The 21,193-nt window shown below is 52.4% G+C and overlaps 6 protein-coding genes across 6 annotated transcripts; 3 read left to right on the top strand and 3 right to left on the bottom strand.

Moving 5' to 3' along the window:
• Positions 1-969: 969 nt before the first annotated feature.
• Positions 970-3,596, bottom strand: COCMIDRAFT_23689 (uncharacterized protein; the record flags this gene model as incomplete). Its single annotated transcript, XM_007686725.1, has 6 exons — positions 970-1,064; positions 1,134-1,356; positions 1,429-2,201; positions 2,252-2,363; positions 2,419-3,027; positions 3,081-3,596. The coding sequence occupies 6 exons, from the start codon at positions 3,594-3,596 to the stop codon at positions 970-972; spliced, it is 2,328 nt and encodes a 775-aa protein (XP_007684915.1).
• Positions 3,597-5,153: 1,557 nt separating this feature from the next.
• On the bottom strand, positions 5,154-11,393 carry COCMIDRAFT_87080 (uncharacterized protein; the record flags this gene model as incomplete). Its single annotated transcript, XM_007686772.1, has 4 exons — positions 5,154-5,651; positions 5,729-5,843; positions 6,957-10,048; positions 10,419-11,393. 4 exons carry the CDS (start codon positions 11,391-11,393, stop codon positions 5,154-5,156), a joined length of 4,680 nt encoding a protein of 1,559 aa, XP_007684962.1.
• A 707-nt stretch (positions 11,394-12,100) lies between these two features.
• On the top strand, positions 12,101-13,000 carry COCMIDRAFT_87157 (uncharacterized protein; the record flags this gene model as incomplete). Its single annotated transcript, XM_007686773.1, has 4 exons — positions 12,101-12,257; positions 12,316-12,489; positions 12,545-12,613; positions 12,675-13,000. The coding sequence occupies 4 exons, from the start codon at positions 12,101-12,103 to the stop codon at positions 12,998-13,000; spliced, it is 726 nt and encodes a 241-aa protein (XP_007684963.1).
• Positions 13,001-15,933: 2,933 nt separating this feature from the next.
• Positions 15,934-16,539, bottom strand: COCMIDRAFT_87117 (uncharacterized protein; the record flags this gene model as incomplete). Its single annotated transcript, XM_007686774.1, has 3 exons — positions 15,934-16,133; positions 16,211-16,412; positions 16,459-16,539. The coding sequence occupies 3 exons, from the start codon at positions 16,537-16,539 to the stop codon at positions 15,934-15,936; spliced, it is 483 nt and encodes a 160-aa protein (XP_007684964.1).
• A 1,627-nt stretch (positions 16,540-18,166) lies between these two features.
• On the top strand, positions 18,167-18,866 carry COCMIDRAFT_34004 (uncharacterized protein; the record flags this gene model as incomplete). The annotated part of the gene is made up of 3 exons (XM_007686742.1): positions 18,167-18,395; positions 18,479-18,706; positions 18,787-18,866. The coding sequence occupies 3 exons, from the start codon at positions 18,167-18,169 to the stop codon at positions 18,864-18,866; spliced, it is 537 nt and encodes a 178-aa protein (XP_007684932.1).
• A 747-nt stretch (positions 18,867-19,613) lies between these two features.
• On the top strand, positions 19,614-20,741 carry COCMIDRAFT_86945 (glycoside hydrolase family 5 protein; the record flags this gene model as incomplete). The annotated part of the gene is made up of 1 exon (XM_007686775.1): positions 19,614-20,741. One exon carries the CDS (start codon positions 19,614-19,616, stop codon positions 20,739-20,741), a length of 1,128 nt encoding a protein of 375 aa, XP_007684965.1.
• Between the last annotated feature and the right edge of the window lie 452 nt (positions 20,742-21,193).

Raw genomic sequence — 21,193 nt, forward strand, 5'->3', positions numbered from 1 at the left:
CGACTTAGCTATAGCTGCGCGAGTAAAGGGCCAACCACTTTACTTTACTGTACTTAGCCATGTTCTCCCTTCTTAGTCGGCCAAACTAGTCTACCTTGCGACTTACCCGCATGACGTGCAGCAGGGGACCGACGTATGGGCGCATATGTGGGTGCTTGCACACTCACTCACATGTGTGGTGTGTGCACGGTCAAAAAAGAGAAGAGGTGGGTGTGGGTGTGGGTGAGTGTGTGAGTGGACTGGGGGCTCGAGGGATGGATACGGTTTTTGTCGGCCAGTGACAAAAACTTTGTTTCTGGGGCTTGATGATTTGGAAGGGAGGGTCGGGGAGGGGCGATGGGTTGGGGGCGGGAGGGTCGATCCATGAGGTGCTCGCACTCGCTTTTCCCTGTCTCTGTTCTCAGCGTTTCATTTCATTTTCTTTCCTTTTCTTTTTTCTTTCTTCCTTTCGACACCACTTGTCTCACGCAATGCATACCGGAATAGGTGGTGGGCTATGGGGAAACGGCGTGTCGGGCGTGTCTAGAACTTTGCGGCATACGATCGACATTACCATGTTGGCGGCACCACCGGGCCCCCCTTATCGTCACTTTTTTTTGGTCTTCCCTCTCGTCCTTGAATTTCCTTTTGTTTCAATATTTGGCATTTCGTTTTCATTTTATTTTCTCAATCTGCTCAAACTAGACTATACGAGCTTGTGATAGACCAACCGAACTCATAGAATCCACACAATGACTTTGCTTCACTTGTTTCAGTTTTTCCCTTTCCTGTTTCCCCCCGCCGAGCTCAACAAAAAAAATAAAATCTCGGACAAATCCGCATGAACGATAGCAATCTTTTGATTGAACAGCGGGGCTCACTGAATGCACGTACGAGGTTTTCATGGCTCATCCTCGGCACATGACTGGGTATCAAAAAAAACAAATGGACTTGAAATAGCTGAAGCGGGGAGAAAGGAAGATGACCCGCTCAAGCTCCAGCCTCCTTGAAGAGCTTAACAATCCATTCACTCGAAGTCGACCAATGAGCCGTTGCAAAACCAGTAAGTGGAGGCTGGAAGCGGTCTAAAGAAAAGAGGGGACATGTTAACACCGATAGTTGCAGCAGTGGAGGGGGGGTCAAATGGGACTTACCAGGATTGCTTCGATCGAACAAGTTGGCAATAGACGTGACATACTGGAACCCTTCTGCGTCAATGTGGCCGCGTTCGCGCAGTTCGTCTGGGTTATCACGCGCTAATTTGAACGGCGAATACCCCCGAAGAATGCAACGCCAATGGTATAGAAGCACAGGAAAGGCGAATTCCCACTTTTTGATCTGCGTTGTGACGACGTTGCTGACCTGGTTCTCAAGCAACTAGTGGCCGAATTAGTAAAAAGGAAACAAAAGCGAGAAAAAGCAGCGTGGTATCGATGGCGGGCCACTTACAGTGCCGTTTTTCGACTTGATATAGTCTTGGGCTCCGTGGTGAATGTATTCGAGATTCCAGAAGATGACATAAAACGTCAAGAACAGTTCGTACCAGGGTTTGATCTTGGGCTTGAAAATCAATGCAGCCAGCTCCTTGACGAAGAGCTTCTCCAGCTTTCGAAGGTATTTGACGGCAGCAACATCCATCTGGTGAGTGATTGCACCAGGGAGTGGACGATCGCATGACCCTCGATCATATGCTTCATAGTCGCTATGGCCGAGCCTTGAGTAGTCGTATTCACGTATACCAGGGATGTTGGGGGAGAAGACGGAGCCGTAACCCTGAGAAACCACGGAGAGACACTGGAGACGCATTGCTAGGTCGAGAGCCCTGCTTCCGGTGACTTGGCGCATGCGTATCACTTCTTGATAGGTACTGTAGGCGATTTCGTCGCGACTAATACGAGCAAAGATCCACTCTTCAATAGCAGGCTGAAGGCTGGAAAAGTATCGTTCCACAGCCACGACAAGGTTTGCCGTATCGTACACGGCGTATGCGGGCTGTTCGACAGTAGGCACTTGTCCCTCTCTGTTGGACCAAACAGACGTGGCAACGTCGAGTGGACCGCGCTTTGGGCTATAAGGGCGAAAGGCGATGCGCAACGGCTGCGCATTGGGTATGGGACCGTAGCCGGGCAGGTTCCAGATGATTTCCATTTCGTACAGTTGGCTGTTGTATACCCAGTCGTAGCCAAGGAACTCGGCCTCTTCCTGGTGCTCACGGCCATTGCCTAGCACACAGTCAGCAGTTTATCATGTCTGGCTAGCCACAGAAACATACAGCGACGGATGAGGCTCGTATCTTCGAGGTGTTCTCGGTAGCACGGCTCACGAAAGGACCTGGCGTGACCGGTGATTTTTTCGCATTTCTCACACGGATCGCCCTCGTCACACTAGAAATTTTTGGTTAGTCTTGAAAAAGTGCACATGAAAAAGACGCACACGTACACCAGACTTGTAGAATCTGCAACGAACGCAAATGCGCTTGGTCTTGCGCATGGTGTGCGTCTTCTCCCTCTGTCTTTCTTGAAGTGGGCCTTTACGCTTAGACACCTTGAGTTTCTCCTGGCGCTCGACAAAGGATGAAGGTACCTTGGCAGCCTTCTTCTTGGGTGGTGGTCTATGGCGCGCCAGCATCTGCGCGGCGGTCCGATCCATATGCTCCACAGGGGCATGGTGTTGGGCGTAGAGCTGATGCTCCGCGGGTGCTTCTGCGACAGGCCATTCCTGCGCTATGTTGGAAGATCTGTCATAGACGGCAGAGGCACTTTGCGGTTCGGCTGACTCAACCATAGGCCATGGGGCAGTAGAAGCAGTGCTGTCATGTCTCGTCACTGGCAGGCTGGCTGCAATGGGGTCACTGGTGTGGTCCGGATACTGGCCATGGTGCGCCCAGGCGGCAGCGGCAGCGGCAGCAGCATGGTGCAAAGGGGGTTGCTGTTCATGGCTTGTGTGCAGCAAGATGGCCTGGGGGAGCGAATGCGATGGCAGTGGAACTGGGGGCGGCTTTTGGGCATGATTCGAGTATGGTGGGTCTGCTGTGGTGGCGGGGGTCTCCTAGACATTCTCAGCTACGACTACAAAACACAACAGACGTGGTGTGCACTTACTGGAGAGATGCGCAATGGATGGAAATGGTCATGGGCAGCCAGCGGCAGGGTAGAAGTCGGGGTTAGGTCAGGCTGGTGTTGGTGATGGTGGTGGTGCTGGTAGTGGCGGGAGACGGCAGGCAGCTGGTGGTGCGGGAGCGGCGCGCTCCCATCGCCATGGCAGTACGAGACGGAGGAACGGTCCGTACACGACTCGTCGGGCTGGTGCTGGTGTTGCTGCCACTCATGGGCTGCCTGTGGTCTGACATAGCCAGTCGCCCACGCTGACGGGGCCTGTAGGCTAGCGGAGTCGACTCCGGGCTGTGGGTAGTGGAGAAATGCGGCCGGTGATGGGCCGACTGGGTACGAGTCGTGGGCAGCAGCAGCAGCAGTTGCGGCGGCGGCGGCGGCGACAGCGGCGGCGTCGTGTTGCCAGGTAGCCAGTCCCCCCAGGGCATCGTGGGCGGCGCCGGGATAGTCGTGGAAGTGTGAGGGGGTTTGGGCGGCACTCCTGTACTGCGGGCTGGTGGCCGACATGGAGGGCTTGGGCGGGAGAGAGAGCGTGGCGGCTTCAGCTTCAGCGTCAGGAGAGGTGTTGCTCGCTCGCCTGGCAGTGCTGGGTGGAATGCGTCGAGCAGAGCAGGGCGGCCGCCGGAGCCATAAAAACGGAGCTTACGCGGTAGATCGTCGCTCGCAAAAGGCGACGGCAGCAAAGGCTTAAAGGAGTCTCCCACGGCGGCAGGCCGAGAACCTTGGGACCGCACGGCTGCTGGGTGTCAGTGCCATGCATGCATACTTTAGTTGCCGTTAGGGCTGCATCTCCCCGCAAACCCGCTGGGTCTAGGGGACTGCCCAAGCACTGCCTCCGAGGAGCCTTGTCCAAGACTTGCCCCGACGCCGCTGCTACTTCGGTGCCTGGTGATGATTATCGTTGTTGGTGATGGTGGTGGTGGTGGTGTTGTTGTTATGGTTGTTTCCGAGCGTTGACATGGCCGTATTTCCCATGTGCCAAAAAAAACGAGCCTCGCCAAGCCCCATCATCACCACTCTCCCCCTCCCCCTCCCCCTCCCACTACCTCCACCCGCCCATGTGCCTCGACCCCAACAACTCACCCCGGCCTTGCATTTGGAATCTTTCGTCCAGTCAGTCCTACGCGTGACGGCCACGGAGAAGGGCGCAAAAGGATCCCCTATCATGTTCCGTTGTGTATCCACCCTGCCTCATCGTGCAGCCGTAGTCTCAAAGCCTGATTCCAGGAACGCCTCTTTTTTTACGTCACACGCTGGGTAAGACTCTGACTCTGCTATGCCCGCAATATACCACCACCGTCACCATACCGAACAAAAGGGGGGCCCTGGGTCCCTTGGGTAGTCGTACTATTTCAACTGCCAAACATCTCTCGAGGCCAGTCATGTGAGTGTCGAGCTGACAAAATGATGTCACACCCGTCTGAGATGGTGCAAGCCCTGCGCCCAAATATCTCCCGAGGCTACGGCAATGACGAGCATCGTAAGCTCCTCAACATCGGTGTGGGACATGCTTGGCGATCTGCAGCCCCGTTGGAATCTAGCCGGCTCAGGGCACAGAAACACGTGGTAGTAGTCTGCTCTTCGAATTTGGTCCATCCCATCTTTCATACATGATCGGTACCGAGGTTTACATCAGACTGCCGTTCCATGCAGGGCAGACGTAAGCATAGCCTTACTTGGAACCCTGAACCAAAAAACAAACAACTGGACCTTGCGTGTGTATACACTTGGTGAACTACTGTATCGGCATGTACTAGGATACTGAGCATCCAAAACGTGTTAGTGGGAATAAGGAAATTGCGTGTAGGATATTCCCCTGTGCCTACACCATAATGAAAATTGTGATGTGAGGGAACGGTACCCGACCTAGTACCTTTCTTGTTTTGGATCGTCTTACCGAAAGAGCTTTTCACTGGTAAAGGTTGAGAAATATGGAGGCTGTGCAAAGAGGGTATATGGTCTCATTATACTATCCAAGGAAACATTACACAGCCAAAGCTAATGGCTCTTAAATATTGTGAAAATGACATGAAAACAAAAACCATTCATCTATCAGAGTGTCCATCAAGATTTGGTCTTCTTCGCCTTGGGCTTTGCCGTCTTCTTTGCTTCCTCTTTTTCACTCTGGTCACCATCGTCATTATCATCGTACGTCTTCCTCTTCCCACCCGCCACTCTCGCCGATCTTCTCGTTCCCTCTGTCCTCCCTTTCCCCTTTCCCTTCAACACTTTCGTGTCCTCTTTCTCTGCCCCAACACTCTTTGACTCTTTCTTTGCGCTCCCAGTCTTCTTCGCCCCAGTATTAGCCTTTGCCTTTGGTTTTGGCGTGCTGGGAGGTGCATCCTCCTTATCCTCCTTGCTCTCTTCATCTCGGGTGGACTCTTTCTCTTTCTCTTTCTCTTCACTCCCTTCGTCTTTCTTGTCATCCTTTTCTTTCTCTTCAGCCTTTTTCTTTGCTGGAGATTTCTCTTGCGGCACACCCTTTTTAGGCTCGTTCTTGCTTCCAGCTTCGTTCTCGTATCCACCTCCTTTCTTCTCATACTCTTTTGCTAATTTACTGGCCTATCATTCATATTAGTACTCGAATAAATACCATCAAAGTGAAAAGACAAGAAACAAGTGAGAAAAAAAACACCAACCTTCCACGCACTCCACTCTCCCTTCCCCCCACCATCCTTATTCGTCTCCTGCTTAACTTCCTCCTTGACCTTCTCCCTCAACTTGGGATCTGTCGGTTTTCCCTTCGAAGACGGCCTACCCACACTGTCAGTACAAGAAAACAAAGAAAACAATCTCCCTCCCATCCTCGCACAAAAACGCATACTCCCGCTCCATGGCAGCGTCATTGTACCACCACCCCGCCAACCTTCTCCCTCACACCCAAACTCACATACATTTTCTTGTCATCAGCTTCCAAACCCCCTTCCGTCTCCGTCCTCTACTATTCTCCTGAAACCACCGTTTTCTTTTCTTAATATGATCGCGCGACGCGTTCGCAAGTTATCTCCGCGTGCGAACAATTTATCAAAAGTTCCCAGAAACCAAGTCAAAAAAATTATTCACAAGATCACTCTACTTCCGCCGGGACACACACATACACCCACCCTCTTATTCTAATACTCACCCAGCGTGCACGTCCGCCCCTTCCCCTTTCCAGCCATCTCGCGAAACTCTAACCCTGCCTATGACACACCTCTCTCTCACACACACACATGCTTTCACCCAGAAAACACACCCAAAAATAAAATTAGAAAACAAAAAAACAAGGTCCTGCAACTGCTTCCCCGGGACGCACGGTGGGAAAAACTATGACATCACGACTTTACTTAGGTTTTAGCGGGGGATGTACTGCGTCCTCGGAGACTAACAGGCTAGCGGGGGGAGGCTGGGGTGCATTGGCGTTGGCGTCTAGGGAGGGGAGGTTGTGTGGCGTGAGTAGCGTGGGTGGATTAAATTCCGGGGAAGAAGGTACAACAAGATGGGTTGGTGAGGAGAGGGGGAAGGAGAGGGGGAAGGAGAGGGGGGGGGATGGGAGGATATGATAGTTTTGTCATGTTGGCGAGGAAAGAAAAAAAGACTGTACTACCTAGGTGCGAAAGTAAAACAGTTTCGCTAGTACTAGGAAGGTTTTGTTATGTTTGCTTATTCCGTATACAAACCACACACTAACACACCCAACCTCCCATAGAGAAACTTGGAACAACAAAAGAATATGAATGCTACCAACCCCCCGCCCAAGCCACATCTCTCTATCTCTCATCACTATCACTCACTTTCCTAATAGTTCCATACCTCTTCCCCCCATTCCCCCCATTCCTAGTCTCATCTCGCAAACTCCTTTCCATCTTCTCCTCTTCGCGCTTAAACCTCTTCTCCGCATCCTGGATAATACTCACAGCCTCATCCATGATATCACTGCCCACGCGCCAGGACCTCAGCACCACGCCTTGCTCACCCAGCACGTGCTCCGCATGAGCCCATCGCTGGCGCCAGAGGATTTCCTTCTTAGTCCCGTATTGCTGCTGGTCGCCGCTGGGCCCCGCAAGTGTACTTCCGGTGCTAGTGCGATTGATACCCTGACGTGGGGTCGCCGTGGAAAAGGGTTGAGAGGTTTGCGATGAGGTAATTTGCGGGCGTGCGTGGTACGGCATGGAGGGTGCGTGTTGCCATGCTGAAGAAGCTTTGGAGCCCACGTATGATGCGGCGTTTGCAGCTGTCTCGCGGTTTCCACGTCGGGGTGGAGGAGGTGGTGGGCCCTTTCGAACACCGCTGACTTCTAGAGTTGATGTATTTGAGCTAGGCGCTTCTGTCGATCTCAATGCAGGTAGGTTATTGTAGACGGACCATAGCTTGTCGCGAGCCATACCGGCATATGTTTGCTGGTCTTCTGGTGCTTGGCTCTGATGGGTCATGGTTGGCTTGGGACCTACTGGAGGTTTTGGAGGCCCTGATGTGTTTACACTTCTAGGGGAATCTTGTTGCTGTGCGAGTGGGCTTGATGTGTTGACGGCTGTTGAGGACACCCGGGGCTTTGGTGGCGGTGGTTTTGCGCCAGAGGGAGGTGGTTTAAATGGTGCGGATTCACTCGCAGGACTTCTCAATGCCACAGGTTTTTTAGGAGGTGGGGGCGCTGATTTCATTGCATTCGACTCAACTGAGGAAGAATGTCTCTCATTGTCGGCTCTGGTTTCCGAGTTGAATCTTCTCAGTGCAGGCGACTCGTCTGCATCGTCATCCGACGACAGATCTATCAGGTTTGGTGCCGATCTTTGCGAGGAGGGTTTCCTTTGCGCCAACTTTGGCCGTCTATCGCGATCCAGCTCTGGAAAGATTGAACGGGGACGTTTGTCATTCTCCGCATCCATATCGCGTAGTGACGCTGCAATTGCCGCCTTGAGTTCGGGATCGTGTTCTTCGGAAAATGATCGAGCCTTACTTGAGGCGGCCGAGCTGTCTCCACCGGCAGCCTGCGCTGGTGGAGGAGATGTAGAGTGATTCCCTGAAGAAGGGCCCATCGAGGGGTCAAAGAATCCTGGGCCGTCCGTTGTAGTAACGTCACGAATGAACACTGCAACCACTCTTCCTGAGTTCTCGAGGACAAAATCAGTGTATACCTCGAGATCAGCCTCGCCACTGTCTCCGATCAAAATAAAATTGCGCTCTGGAAAGTCCCTAGCAATCTTATCAAGCGTAACCTTCTTCCTTTCTGCAACAGGCTCGAAAATTCCCTGCAGCATACCACTATACTGTTTCAAATGGAACGAGCCTGGTGGGAGTCCAGCCAACGAAAAGTATTTGGAAATGACCGGATACAGCTGCCAGGGTGAGTTGGAGACGTAGTGAAATTTCACTCCCATTTCCGCCATCTTGTTGTACCACTCTCGGACGCCATCAATAGTGAGATCAAGGAGGTCGCGAATGAAGACATTGCGGAAGATTTCGCGGGCTCCACTACCAATAGCAGAGTGCTTGATTGTGTCATCAATGTCGCTTATTACACTGATACCCTGCGAAGAAGTGACAATTACTTCCTCTGTTGCTGAGAGCCTGTCTGATGCTAGAATGCGTACGTGGGTGGGCACGAAATCCAACGCTGCGCTTATACTAAAGTGTCCTGCAGCATCTGTATACACTGTCCGCTGCTTTGAGATGGTCTCGTTGTAGAAGAAGACACTAATGGGCGTGTTGGCCATGGGTATGGCAAGGAAGTGTCGTAGTCGAGCCATGAGCCGGGCGTTGGCCTCTGCAAGCTCTGCCGGACTCATTTCAGAAGGTTGATTCCAGGAGGCGCGTTTTTGCAAAGGCTTTATACTAGCCTCACTCCGCATGGAATCCTGCGATGTCTTGTGAGCCAGCTGCTGGACTCTGTCGTTGCCAGGTCGCATGCTGTTGCCACTTTCTGTCCGGTATATCTCAATGTCATCATTCTGCGGAGCAGGTCTCTCACTGTAGGCACCACGTGCAGCGGCCCTCGCCTCACTCTCGCCTCTGCGTAGAATTTCCTCGGCTTCTCTAGCAGCAATTGCTTCGTCTCGCTGGGCGTCGCGCATGTGGGCTCTTTCGCGATAGTCATGGCCTTGTGGGCTTGTATCTCGACTGCTGTCTGCAGATGAGCCAGATGTTTGTGCAGGCGCCTGAACGCCAACAAGCTGGCGTGCAAGGCCGATGAAGAGTCTCTGTTTTCTAGACATTGGCCCCTTGTGTGGTGAGTATATCCAGCCACGGACATCGACGTCTACCACTGCATTGTCGTCCTCGTAATTGTTCCATTGCTCTTTCCAGAAGTCGGCATCTCCCGTGTTATTCGATTCGTGCGCATCGCTCCTTTGACCTCCAGCTTCTTGTATTGCCGATGTTTGTGCTTCTGGCTTTCTCTTGACGTGTCTTCGAGCATAGCTAGGGAACAGAACCATCTCCTCGCGTCCGCTCCTGATGACGGCTGCATCGGGAAATCCTCCGGGTGTATCATCCTCATAGTCGTATTGTGCCTCTCTATTGCTCCAATTTGAGGCATATTGTTGTGTATATGTCTGCCTGAGCTCGTTGGCCGCCTTGAGATAGCCGGCCAGCTTTCGTCGCCGCGACCCCGGCTCCCGTGCTTCATAGCTCTCTTGGTACGGCATTGCGGGCTTAACCAATGTCTTTTCGCCTGGATTCTTCGCTATCTGCTGTCGCCGTGCCCTTGCTGCATCTTCGAGGTAACTACTGCCAGCCAGGCGTCGGGTGAAGCCTCGCAGGCACTGGGCAATGCTCGGCTTGCCCCGGAGTCTGAGGGACTGGCGATAGACCAAATATCTGTATATACGTGACTGGGCACGGTGCTTGAGCGAAGGAAATGTCTCGTGGCGGAGTTTGGAGAGATGAATGCGCGCGCGGGCTCGCGTCCGGGGAAAAAGGAAGCGGAGGATGGAGTCGCGGCCGTGGGCAGAGGGCTTACGGCGAAAGGGCAAATTGGGCATCTACCGGCAGCCGACTCAACGGCCGTGACCAGCCTGTATACGTCAAGTTCGGGTTGATACGTGCAGCGCTGTTGGTAACGCGCGCCGCATCTTCTAGGCGTTGCTGCCGCTCCAATTAGAGCACGACGTCATCTGTGGAGGTGCATGGCGATCGCGTGGTTCAGCCACACCTAATATATGCAAAACTCAGGGACGACCGATGTCTTTTCGCTCGGACGTTGCACAAAGGAGGATGCAACTATTCGATGACTGTGGCAACATGGTATATATCATTAAGAATCGCGTATTATGTCTTATGGACGTTGCTGGTACGAGGCTATTACTGGTACACTCTATGGGCTAGACTTCGTCACGGTTTTGCCAGAGCGACGTCTATAGCCCGTGTAACATTCGGCACATCCTTCTGCAGCGCAGCCACAATTTCTTTCCAAACCCTCATTCTGAGCTCATTCATCTCAGGGCCTTGCAAACACGGTGGGATCGGTTGAATCTTGTCGCTCTTCCAAAACCTTCCGTGTACCTTCTCCCCTTGCACCGTCCCGCTCAACACTGTGTTCGCCCCTATGGGCGGTGTTCGCATAAACAAGAAATAGAACGGAAAAGCTAGAATGTGAATACCGGGGAAGAAATGATCCCGGCCAATGTCTGTTTGGACCCAGCCCGGACAAACGCTCGTCACGATTACGTCGCCAGAAGAAATCTCGTCGGCAAGCTTCGTGGCGGCGTACATGAGGAAGGCTTTAGAGAAGCTATACTGGCTTTGCGCTTTTCGATGCTCTCTTTTGTTGTAATAGTCGAGCACGCTGGGTTCCTGGCGGACTGCTGGTGGAACTACGGCTTTTTGATGGAGACCGGAATTGACAAACTCAAGGACTGGAATTTTACCCGTGTACTGCTTTGATAGTTTCAGCTGAGGCAGGAGCAGGATAGCCAAGAGTGTCGTAGAGAGGGTATTGGTTTGCATGTCCTCTTCCCAGCCATATTGTGACTGATGGTAATCGACCCGCCAAACGCCAGCATTCAACACAGCTATGTCGAGATGCTTGAGTTCATTTGCACGATCCGCAAAGGCTTTCACACTGTCGTAAGACATCATGTCGAGTTTCCAGACCTCGAGTTGACCCTTCCGCCCAAGCCGAGCTTCTAAATCAGCCCGGGTTGACTCTCCCTTTGCTAAATCTCGTGCTCCAATGATCACCTTGGCCGCCCCCAGTTTTGCAAACTTGAAAACCGCCTCTTTACCGATGCCGGATGTCGCACCAGTGACAATGATATTTCTTCTAGAGTAATCCTCGTGCACCTCTTTTGGTGAGTTAAGCCATTTTTCCTTGAATACGTTGATCATGGCAGCCATATTTGGCACGGATAGAAGAGCGGAGAGTAACTTGTTGTATAATTGCAGTGAACAGGTGGGAAATCAAAGGTAAAAAGAAAAGATAACTAAATGAAACTCTACCGTCAATGATGCGGCGTTACTCGACTCCGATTCGTCCGCTATGGCCTGGTACAGTACTGGTCTCGACCGGGCGATAGTGGTGGTTAGACGAACAAGAAGGGAGCATTGCGACTGAACAGCTGAAGACTTGGTCAAATGCTTACTATCCCGTCTTGTCCAAACCTTGGCTCTTTTTGGATACATTAAACCTTATTCATGGTCAACTATGAATTGGACTGTAGTATGGCTAGCGAGAGGCGTTCTTTTTGTTCTCTTGAGTGCATTAGTAGGTCGGTCTACGTGAATATCAGAGAGTATATAGAAACCCTTCCAAAAAAAATAAGACACAGAAGCCAGTTCCGTGCAGAGGGACAAACGACTCGAGCAGCAAGAGTCGGATCTCCTGGTGCAATGACTAGCGCGGGCTTGGCATACGCGAACCATTGGCGATTTCGGGCATCCTCAACTACGTAAACAGCCAAGGTGAGAACACACAAAGCAACATTACAACACCTCGCCATGATAGCGCCCTACCAATCGCCCTCTCGCAACCGCTAAGCAAATCACTACAAAACTACCACCACATTTGCTGCAATTGAACAATATTCTCCCCCGCCATGGCCTTCAACAACCAACAGCAGCCGCCCAGAGGCCCCGCGGCCGCTGGAGGAAACCCGGACTTCAACGCCATGCTCCAGCGCTCCATGCAGGCGCCGGGCAGCCAACTGCAGCCGCAAATCTCTGAGCTTCCTCGTGGGCCGTCGCCAGGTATGGGTGAGGTTGATCCGCCCTCGAAATGTCGCATGGCGCAATACTAATGCAACTACCGCAGGCTACGAGGGCGTATACAGTGCCACACCACCACCTCAGCTGTCGCAGCAACAACCACAACATGGACCCAACGTGCTTGGCGGAGCGCGTGGCGGTCTTCCGCAGCCGATACTCCCCGTCGACCTACCACCGCAGGCCTTTTTGACGTCGGCTATGTTGCTAGATATGGTGGACAGTATGCGCACACTCTTGCATGGCGTACTCTGGAACAGCACGTTGACACTGTACAGAGAAGGTTGATGTATTGCTCCGCGATGAGAAAGAGTACATTGGCATCCTACGTTCCTACGATCAATTCGGTATGTCTGCGTGTGCCAGCCTGCTGCTTTCCAGACCCATGTCAGCTAATCATGCACGTAGCAAACCTTGTTCTTACAGAATGCTACGAGCGAATAGCAGCACGCAACCCCGACGCAACACCTTCCTCTGATCCCTCGATCCCCCGATGGCTGATAAACGATGTCAAGCTCCCCGGCGTCATGACTGTACGAGGCGAGAATGTCACCATATGCGCAACCGTTGACCTTGACCGGGAAGAGCATCCCAGGGGCGCCAAGTTTGCAGAGGAGGATCAAGTGAGAGCGTTGGCAGCGTCACAAAAAGCAGAGAGGAAGGAGATAGACTCACGGCGAGCAAAAGCCCTGAGGCAAGCAGGCATTGAGCCCGGGTTCGGCATGCAAGGATAATCAGTAGGGTTGAGTCCTGTAAGCATGAAAAAAGGGAAAGGAAAAACATGTCGATCATGAAATGGATAAGTGGTAGGCCCAAAAGCCCTGGATAGCTACGTTGGCTGGTTACGATATCAATGATACCAGGACGCCATGTCCACCTGCGATGAAGCAACAATGCTAATTTCTTGGCTCCGCTATTGAGGCATTTCAGGCATACAAGCACTGTCTCCACAAGGCTGTCAATAGTATCTGTCCATGTTCAAATAGCGGAGCTCTCTAAGTGAACCTTGTCTGGAACATGTGACGTAATGTGATTGGCGCACACCGGATCAAATATGGATCTGCTGATTTGCGGTAGTCTCTAGTGGTGGTCAAAAGAGAGGAGTATACAAAAAACAAACCATACACGTCCTCCTAAGACGGCGTCCGAAAGCGGGGTTGAGTTTGGCAGTATGCTGTACGTGATCAGGGTCCAAGCAATGCCCACCCTTTCCCAGCTTCCGCGCCTCTCAATACGAACCTGGTATAGCTGTTATGTACGGTTGTGAGCATGGAAAGCACTGAGTAAGCGCTTTCGTAGCACGGGTGGAGGCTTATCAAGCTAATCGACACCGACTTTTGGTAACCGCAGCAGGTATCAGCAAGCTCCCCAACGCGACACCCACAGCTAAGTGGTTATGGAAGGCAGACCGGCATGCCTCTTTGCGTAACTGCAGTTGTCATCGAAGCGGAGCGGGTATCGCGTCTCGAGTGGGACATGTAGCGGGGGTGGTGGGAAGCGAGTAAGCGCCTATGGTGAATTGCTTTTGTGTAGAGAGGTACAAGGTCCGTTCCGTAGCCGGTTCACCATGCGGTCCGTCGTAAAGTGAGTCTGGAGAGGTATAAGGTCGGGGCGGCGGATTGCGTCGCGTTACCCAAGGCGCCTGGCCTAGCATTCCATGCAAATTGGCAGCTTCTACTTACTGTCAAGTGCTGGTAAGTTTCATTCCACTAATGCACGTAATTGCCGCTTCCGAGCAACGACACCCGTCGGGCAGCTGCATCGAATCCTGTCAAGGCGCTCAATGATGTCTGTATGCTATCAGCAGGCATCGTGCGAACTTACACAGTGGACATTGTTGGATATCGCACAGTATGGGAGCATGTCGTCGTCGCCGTCGATTTGCTGGGGAGGAGCAGCTATGACCCAGACGGCTTCAGGCTATCTCCCCAAGCCTTGGGTGGCAGCTCAAGAGAGTGAAAGGCCATGAACAGAGCCTCTTATCCCGTCAGAAGCCACTGAGCAGCGTCGATATGCCTAGTACAGTCGAGCCATGGCTATCTTGCCCTAGTGGGCTTCTCCAAGAGTGTAGAGACGGTGTCGGCAGACCGCGGAGATCACATCCGAGGCGACACGTGCTTGAGGACGAGCGAGTCGAGAGTCTAGTGAGGCTCCGTGCAAGCAAGGCTGATGAAAAGCTGGATGAGTTTGGAGTGTACGATGAAGATAAGCCGAGCAGCACATGATGACATGGTCGGCAGCCGCGCCCGGGACACTTTCTACATTCCAACTGACCTCGCATGACGGCAAAATACAAAGGACGCGTTGAAATTGGGTGAGCGGGACGCATGCAATGCATCTGTCGAAGGAGGCTGCGACGTACAAGAGTTTGATATCAGAAGGTGCGGGTGTGGCAGCCGTAACGACATGGATGAGGGGAGTACTAATTGCTAGGGTACCATACTTTCGAGGAAGGCGCGCTGGACTGGTCCTTCTTCACCACCCTCCTTTCGTCACTCTACTTTTGCCATCAGCTTTTCATCTTGCCCATCAGTTTGCGGAGTACCAAGGCGTTGAGCCATCTCCATCGCCACCCATGTTTGCATAGGCAGACACGCATCTCTATCCTCCAGCCCGATCAGCCCTCCCGACCCTTTGCAACAACAAATCGACAGAAGCCACTCGACACGAGTACCCATCGGTTCTTGCAGGCTCCAGGCTTTGATAGGGCAAACAAATGAGGCTTCCGGCTTACACTATCGTTGGGCCTACCGATCAGGCATTGGGCAGTTGCTCGACTTGATGGATTTTTTGGACGTGCTAACACGTTCGGCGAACTCAACTGGGTGGAGTAACCGCCCAAAATTCTTAGCGGACGACCAAGTCACAACGGATGCGCCGTTTGATATGTTGCCCCAAGCTGTGTCGTGGAAAATTGCGCCGCCTACACACACCACTCCCATGGCGTCCACAGCCCCTGACTTACGAACACGCCAGCCTAGCACGAGCCTTGGACAGGAAAAAAAAAGACATGTCCATCTGTCAGCAATGAGAGAAGGTTGTAAGGAGACAGCACGGAAAATGAAATCAAGGGCAAAATTGAGAAATGTACGAGACACGGCTTTGCACCGCGATTATTCCGACTCTTTCTATATTTGACCAGAGACACGACGCACAAAGACAGACAGCTACCACGCCAAGCGACAGCTGCATGTCGTGTACCAATCACCTACGGATAGCCATCATGAGAGGATTGAGAATCGTGGGAAAGCGTAGGCACACGAAGAAAGCGAGACATGTTGAAAGTATGCAAGAGTTGGGCCTAAAAGCGCAAACCCTGAGCATTGCCTCGGCTACGTACCAAGGCTTTACCACTCAGCAGGACGTCTGTCCCACTCGGCGCAGCTGTTTCCAATTGTGCGGCTGTTCAAGGCCATGTTGGCTGGATATCTATAACCCCTGGGGCTTGTCGGAGCCTGGTGCGACGGCCTCACCAAGAGTATCTCTGCAAAATTCATGATAATTCGTCTCCTCTTGGGGCGCTCGTCCGGGCTGGCCGGTTCGCTTTGTTCCCATCGGGCCACGTTGCTCCTGGGCTTGGGCTTGGATACCAAGCAGTCGAAAGTTCTGTTGTCGACCATTGAACACGCACTGTAAAAGACAGGATTCCTTCGGGGCTGCAAAGGTTCTAAACATCTCGTATTGGATCGTATGGGCGAGTCTCGCTTGGCGAATACTCGGTTCGCTGTGGGCTCGAAGACTTTACGCTACCGTCTGAAGGTGCTTGGGCAGTGTGGACATGTATTGGCGAACCCGGTCCTGACCCTGAACTCGTACCTGGTATTCCTTGTAGCATGCTGCCTGCTTCTGTGCAGTCGTCGAGGTCAGCTAGAGTACGGTTGGACAGAGTTTGCCTACCTGCCCGCCAGGCCACGTCTATAGGGAGAGTTGGCGATTGCACGTACCGTACTTGCGTTGAATATCCCGGAGGAGTTGCGACACGCGCCACTTCAAAATAATCATCTCGACTGGCGGAATACCTTCAGCACTTAGTCGGGCATTGATCCTCTCCAGCATCTGTTCCTTTTCGTTCGCGGGGATGAGGATCCATCTTTTCCAGTCTGGATGCGCCTCAGCAAGCTGCCTCGCCTCGTCTTTTGTTATAAACTAGTAATATTAGCCCGGCTTACCCTTGCGACCAGAGCATACTCACGTAAAAACGGTCCCATTGCTCCTGGCTGTGGTTTGCAGCTGTTCGGGCCTCCTGGACCGTCGCATTTATCCGAATGCTCATAGTGACAGTACGGCCTGGGACAACGACGCCCAAAGCAATGCCAGCCAGTCTCTGGATTCACGGGAAGCAAGAGAAGCAGGAGATTTGAGGGCACCGCGGTTCACCCCCCGCTTCGTTCTAGCCTTGGCAGGACTTTGTTTTTGGAGAGGCTGAGGTGAGGAACTGTGACAGTGCTCGCAGGGCTCGGGCCAGAGAGAGTGTCGGAATCGGCGGTGGCTGAAATGCTTGTGCGTCATATCAACTGGCATCATTGGCAGGCAGCAGATTCAGGTAGGAACGGCAATTTCTCATGCCTTATTGCTTTTCTACCTCGTCATGCAAGAAGTGGCTTCTCGTACAATATTGACCTGGTGTTGAGGCTTCGGACACAACCAGACCAGCTCCCGCCATCGAAATTGATGCCGTACGCCCACCACTTGAATGCCCAAGCACGGACATTCGGTAGCGTTCGGCAACACGATTGCTCAGTAGTTTCAAACTCGAGGGCGATTGCTATTCTGTTTGCGGCTGGTCATCACAGTCAGGAGTGGCACAAATACAACGCACGCCATCTTCTTCGAGCCGCATACAGCCCAAAGCAACCGATCCCGCACGGCCATGTCTGACCAACAAGGAGGCCATCCAGGAGGTGCCAGCATCCTTGTCCGCGAGCGCCCTCCGCCGCTGCCGAGCGCGGAAAATTCGATACTGTATGCGTTCGGCCGCTACCTGGTCGATCAACCGTGTGCGCGGACCCGGGGTCAGACTTGGAAGTCTAGGTCACATTTCCGGCCCTAACCGGCCCGAGCCTCAACGTGCAGCACGTCCCAGGGCCATCCTGGAGAAAAAGAATTCAGTGCGTCACAGACGACTATTGTGGTTGGAATGCTCACTATCCAAGTTTCCCTGGACCATGCCCCCGAATCTAACTCTGAAACGTACCCTGGAGTAACGGCCTCAGGGCTCCGTCTAGTACCACCTCACGCTTCCTTTCATGGCCAGCACCAAGGCGATGCTGTGGGGTCATAGCCGGCACAGCAACTTACACCGCGCGCTTTTGGCCTGTTTCACGCGCCAAATGCGCCACGACTCGCGTGGGTCTAGCACAGGCACAGGTAATCCCAGACTCGTGGTCATCGTCGTCACACTGTTGCCAGTACTCTGGAGGCGCCACGCGACAGCACTAGACTCAGATCTTTGACATTTATGCAATGCTACATAGACGTCAGCGCTGCCACGCACAACCAAGGCGCGCGTTGTACAGCATACGACTGCGTGCGCGATGTCCAGCAAAACGACGTGGACTGCATCATCGAGCGTGGGATTTCCTATATGGTCCATTCCGGATTGGCGCCGTCCTACGTATGCCCAAAACATCGTGAGCGCCGAACGTCTGTCCGACCATTGAATCAACTTCTCACGTCCATCTTTCACCGCTAATCCCATGGCTGACATTTTCCTGCGTGGCACACATGACCCCCACGTCACCACGGCGCTGCGCTGGCCGTATATAACTGCCGTCATACTGTGAGCAATCTGAGGAAATGGATTGAGTAATGTTCCTCGAGCCTCGTAAAAGCAATGACATTAAAGGAATAACGGGGATATGGGTTTCCCCGAGGGCCGGCGCATACCCGCTCTTGTGGAGATGAAAGGACCAGGATCGACTGTTCATTACCCCTTGTCCTGGTGCCCGATACGAAAACGTCGCGACACAGCCACAGCTCACGGGTCCTCGACACTAACGATTGGTGTCACATTGGAGTCTTCTATACTTTCTTCTTCGAATATTACAAGGAACTTTTGGTACCTGCACCCGCATCTCCACTTTGGCGTGCATGCAGACGTTGACTGCAAGTGCGTTGCTGCAGCCTTATGTACTCGGAAAAGAGAGCGGCCTGAAGCAGACGGGTGCATATACTTCTTTTTCAAGTTCTTTCTCACTGGCCTTCACCTGGAGTTTTTTCCCATTGCAACAAGCCGATTCGTGCTCATTGTGCACATCCTTGCCAGCGGCAGATCTGGATTACGCGGCATTTGGCTAGGAACATTTTTCTGAGTGGTGTATTTGATCGTTTAGGACTTTCTTTTTTCGTGGCCATCCTCACACTCATTTCGCTATCACGACGCACAATCTCAGACGAAAACACTGTTCCGACCAGTTCAAAAGCACAGATCCTTGAGGAAGGTAAAATACTTTCCGTGCGATATGCAGTCCTTCTCACAAACGTCTTTTCATAATGTGGTTTTGTCGCAAGGCTGAAATAGCATGCTCAGGCGGGTGGACCAGATACACTAGAAGTTTTTCTTCCGGCAACTGCAATATTCCAATTTGCGAGGATGCTTAGCTCTAACTACACAGAACCCATCTTTGCCATACGAAGCCAACTAGTCAATGTACGAAAACTTACCATGTACGGAACAGGAACTAAATCCTGCGTCCAAAGCCGGTCAGCACTCAGAAAAAGACAAGAGCTATTGCAACCAGGGTGACCGCTGATCTGTGACTAACTGGGTTGACAGGCATTACTGTTTGAGATTGTCGATATGAAATTCGCAGAAAAGTTCGAGCGCTCATGTCATGCTAACACAGTTACGGAAAACCAGACCGTAGTCGTTTCAGTCAACACATATCGCTAAACGAGTCACGTCGATTGCATTCTATTTCTGGTACGAACCTTGTCCGTTGTTATCAGCAGACTGAAACTGGTCGTCTTGTTAACGACTAGGGCTCCAACCTTTTTACTGTGCTCGGATGTGATCTCCGGACTTGCAGCAAGGATTCTTAACCGCGGTGAAATTCAACACTTTCGTTTTCACGTGTATACTTGGCAATACTCAACTTCCACAACGGTAAGTCTTTAATGCACCAATTATTGGCATCATAGTATAACTGGGCTGCTATATGGCGCCACAACTTATAGAACTTGTTCTACTCCATGTAGAAGGAGCATACGATATGACCTCATTTGAAGCGGGGTATGCGATGCTGCCTTGTATTGAGTACTTATGGATGAAGTTGGTGAAATACGACAAGTTTCTCTTTGAAGAGATCACACGGCACGAGCCAAGTAGCAAATACTGGACTTGCGATCATGAAATTGCTTCCATTACTCTTTCTGAGCGCGACTGCCGCTGCACTGCCGACATCATTTGATGTTTCTGCCCGAGCATCCGTTTCGAAAGTCGATGGCCTCAAGTTCAACATCGATGGCACAACCAAATACTACGCTGGTACAAACTCGTACTGGATGCCCTTTTTAACCAACGACACCGACGTCGACATCATCATGAGCCACCTCGCCGCCTCTGGCACCAAGATCCTCAGAGTATGGGGGTTCAACGACGTAGACGGTGAGCCTGATCCCTCCAGCGTCTACTTCCAATCCTTCTCCGGCTCCACCGCCACCATCAACACGGGCACAAACGGCCTCCAACGCCTCGACACTGTCGTCGCTTCGGCCTCAACCTACGGTATAAAACTGATCATACCCTTTGTAAACAACTGGGAAGACTACGGCGGTATGCACGCCTACTTTCGCGCCTGCGGCGTCCTCATCCACGCGCAGTGGTACACCAAGGCTGAGTGCCAGGCCATGTACCAAGCCTACATCGCCGCCGTCATATCACGATATCGCGATTCGCCCGCGATTTTCGCATGGGAACTCGCCAACGAGCCACGATGCAGGTTGTGTCCTACCTCCATACTTACAAACTGGATCAGGCAGACGAGCAATTACGTTCGCTCGCTAGACTCCGAACACATGATTACTGTAGGCGATGAAGGATTCGGACTTGAAGGTGGTGCGTGGTTCCAGTATCCATACTGGTACATTGAAGGTATAGACTGGGCTGCTAATCTTGCTCTGCCGAACATATCGTTTGGCACGTTCCATTTGTATCCCGAGCATTGGCTTGTTGGGGGCTCGTTTGGCGATGAGTGGATCAGGTTGCATGTAGAGGTTTGTGCACGGATTGGAAAACCATGTTTGCTGGAGGAATATGGGGTTTCGAAGAGGGAAGAACAGTGTGCAGTGGAAGGGGCATGGCAAAAGACAAGTTTGGGGCTTGGGGAAAGCGGTATGGCGGCGGACTTGTTTTGGCAGCTAGGAGATACGGTGGTGAGTACGGGAGAGGCGACGCATGATGACGGGTTTACGGTTTACTACGAGAGTGAGCAGTGGAATTGTTTGGTTGGTGAGCATCTTGAGGCCATTGGATGAGGAAGGAGTGTGGTGGCTGGCCTCTCTTGTTTCTCACATAAAGGTACAGTAAGAGGACGCGCAGTCATTATCCTAATTCGTTCTGAGCGCGAGACTCTTATGCGCAGTGATATTTAAGGTCACGATTACTACATGTATTTCTTCGGACATAGTACAAGTGTGCCTATCTGCGCCTGCTACTACTAGTAGCTGGAGTCTCCTTCCCCTCCGAACGGTAATAGGTCTCGCCTTTTTCTGACGTCAAGCCCACTAAAAGGAGGGGCTCTGTGGCACTGACCACCAATATTCTCAGCTGTAATGTACTACCGCACGACTACGCCACATCGATTGCTTGTAAGCAAGGGATTCAACTGCGCACCCCCCCAACCCCCCACGAACCAACACCCTTCATTTCCGCTTGCAAGTACCTCTGCACAGCCTGGCCCACTGGGTCTGTTGTTTGCCCCGTTCAC

The sequence above is a fragment of the Bipolaris oryzae genome (genome assembly GCF_000523455.1).
Source record: "Bipolaris oryzae ATCC 44560 unplaced genomic scaffold scaffold_22, whole genome shotgun sequence".
Classification (NCBI taxonomy): domain Eukaryota; kingdom Fungi; phylum Ascomycota; class Dothideomycetes; order Pleosporales; family Pleosporaceae; genus Bipolaris; species Bipolaris oryzae.